Raw genomic sequence first — 2,026 nt, forward strand, 5'->3', positions numbered from 1 at the left:
GGGGCCACGCTGGCGCGGGATGAGGAGCAGAACCTGTGGAGCACGCCCCACGACGTGACCCACACCGAGGCCGACGACGACCGCGTGCTCTACAACATGATCGTGGTCAGGAACCAGCTGGACAAGGACTCAGAGGTGAGGGCTGGGCTGGGTGTGGTGAACCACAGCATCACAGGAGGCTTTGGGATGGAAGGGACCTCAAAGCTCATCCAGTGCCACCCCCTGCCGTGGGCAGGGACACCTTCCACTGTTGTCTTTGCTGGGAATGTCCCAACGAAGGCAGGATGATGCACCTGACTCTATGTTCTCAGAAGTCTAAGTTATTACTTTATTATACTATATTATAAAGTAATAAATACTAACTATACTAAAGAATACAGAAAGGATACTTACTGAATGCTAAAAAGATAATAATGAAAACTCCTGACTCTTTCCAGAGTCCCGACACAGCTTGGCCCTGATTGGCCAAAGAGCCAAAACAACTCACACCAATGAAACAATCACCTGTGGGTAAACAATCTCCAAACACATTCCACACAGGAGAAGCAAATGAGAGAAGAATTGTTTTCCTTTTCTCTGAGGCTTCTCAGCTTCCCAGGAGAAAAATCCTGGGTGAAGGGATTTTTTTAAGAGAATGTAAATGGCACATTCCCCCACTATCCCAGGTTCCTCCAAGCCCCGTCCAACCTGGCCTTGGACACTTGCAAGGATGGGGCAGCCACAGCTTCTCTGGGCACCCTGTGCCCACCACCTTCCCTCACCACCCTCTCAGAAAGGATATTTTTCCTAATACTCTATCTAAACCTCCCCAGGCTGTGGGTTTGGTCGGGTATTTCCCTGGTTTGTCCTTCCCATGGGCGGGCCCTGCTGCTGCGGGGCCGTGTCAGGTTCAGTGTGCTCCAGAGGGATGCAGGGCAATTATTGGGGAACAGGGAACTGGCACGGCTCTAGTGGGAAGGGAAAAGTCATGGCTGTTACATAAAGGCTGTTGTAAAGGCAGCCCTGATTTCCTCTGCTAAGGCACTCAGTGCAAAGGAGATTGCAGTGGCCTGATTAGGAGCAGGCTGTAGCAAACAGTGACACATTTTTCCTCTCTCTGATTGCTTGCATGATGCCAGAAGGTTTGCAGGGAAGCCTGGAGGCTTCATGTTTGACTTCAACATGATCCTGCTTCATCTGAGCAGTGTCTGCAGGAGTGTAACTGTTTCTCTCTGTAAACCAAAAGCCAGCTTTACAAAGAGCCTTAAATCCCAGAGAAATCAAAATTATGAGTTGTAATTAGCTAAAAGAGGTAATGAAATGCTTGTATACAGTTGGCCAGAATCCCACTTAAGGGGTTGTTTTTTGGTGAGTTTGATTTAATCGTGGTGTTTATACAATGGATGGTTTTGTAACAACATTTTCATGGTCGCATGTGACCTTTACAGCTCAAACTGGAGATCTCTTCCCTCCCCACTGCTGCTCTCTCTACCTTGAGTTGCTAGTCTGAGAGAAGCAAGGGAGCTTCCTCCATCCCAAAGTGGCTGCAGGAAACAAGGACAGCTCCATTTAGGGGCTGCACTGATGCACAGCAGTGTTGTGTGTCACCACAGGGAAGAGCATCAGATATGGCTGAGCAGGAAAGTGCTCCTGCCCCTGCATATCCTAGACCCAGTGTTCCTGCCTGCCCTAAATCCTGCCCTCAGTGTGTCTGTAGGGTTTTTAGCACCTCTGAGCAGTCCCTGTGGAAAAAGAAAACCCAAAACTCACAGGGCTTCCTCTCCATAGCAAAGGTAGGATCACATACTCTGCTTTTTCATGCAGTGCAATCAATAAAAAGCCTGGGGAGCACATCAGGACAACAGTGAGGAAAGTTTTGAGGAAAGCCAACACACTTTACCCTTGCTTTGAGTGTGGCCCCGTGCCCTTTGCAGCTCAGGATTGGCAGCAGCTCTGCTGTCCTCTCTTACAGCTGGGAAACTGAGGCACACAGGGAAGCCCAGCAGGCTCTTGCTGGGTGACAGGACAGGGAGGGGCTGGGACAGCA

General features: G+C 49.8%; 1 protein-coding gene across 1 annotated transcript in view; it reads left to right on the plus strand.

Annotated features, from left to right (window-relative positions):
* MREG (melanoregulin) overlaps positions 1–2,026 on the plus strand; it is a gene marked incomplete at its 5' end in the record, with an annotated part of 11,878 nt that continues 9,852 nt past the window's right edge. Inside the window, one exon of the mRNA XM_005428837.2 lies at positions 1–135. Coding sequence (XP_005428894.1) covers positions 1–135 — 135 coding nt within the window. The remainder of the gene's footprint in view (positions 136–2,026) is intronic.

This window comes from Geospiza fortis, unplaced genomic scaffold (assembly GCF_000277835.1).
Source record: "Geospiza fortis unplaced genomic scaffold, GeoFor_1.0 scaffold407, whole genome shotgun sequence".
NCBI lineage: Eukaryota > Metazoa > Chordata > Aves > Passeriformes > Thraupidae > Geospiza > Geospiza fortis.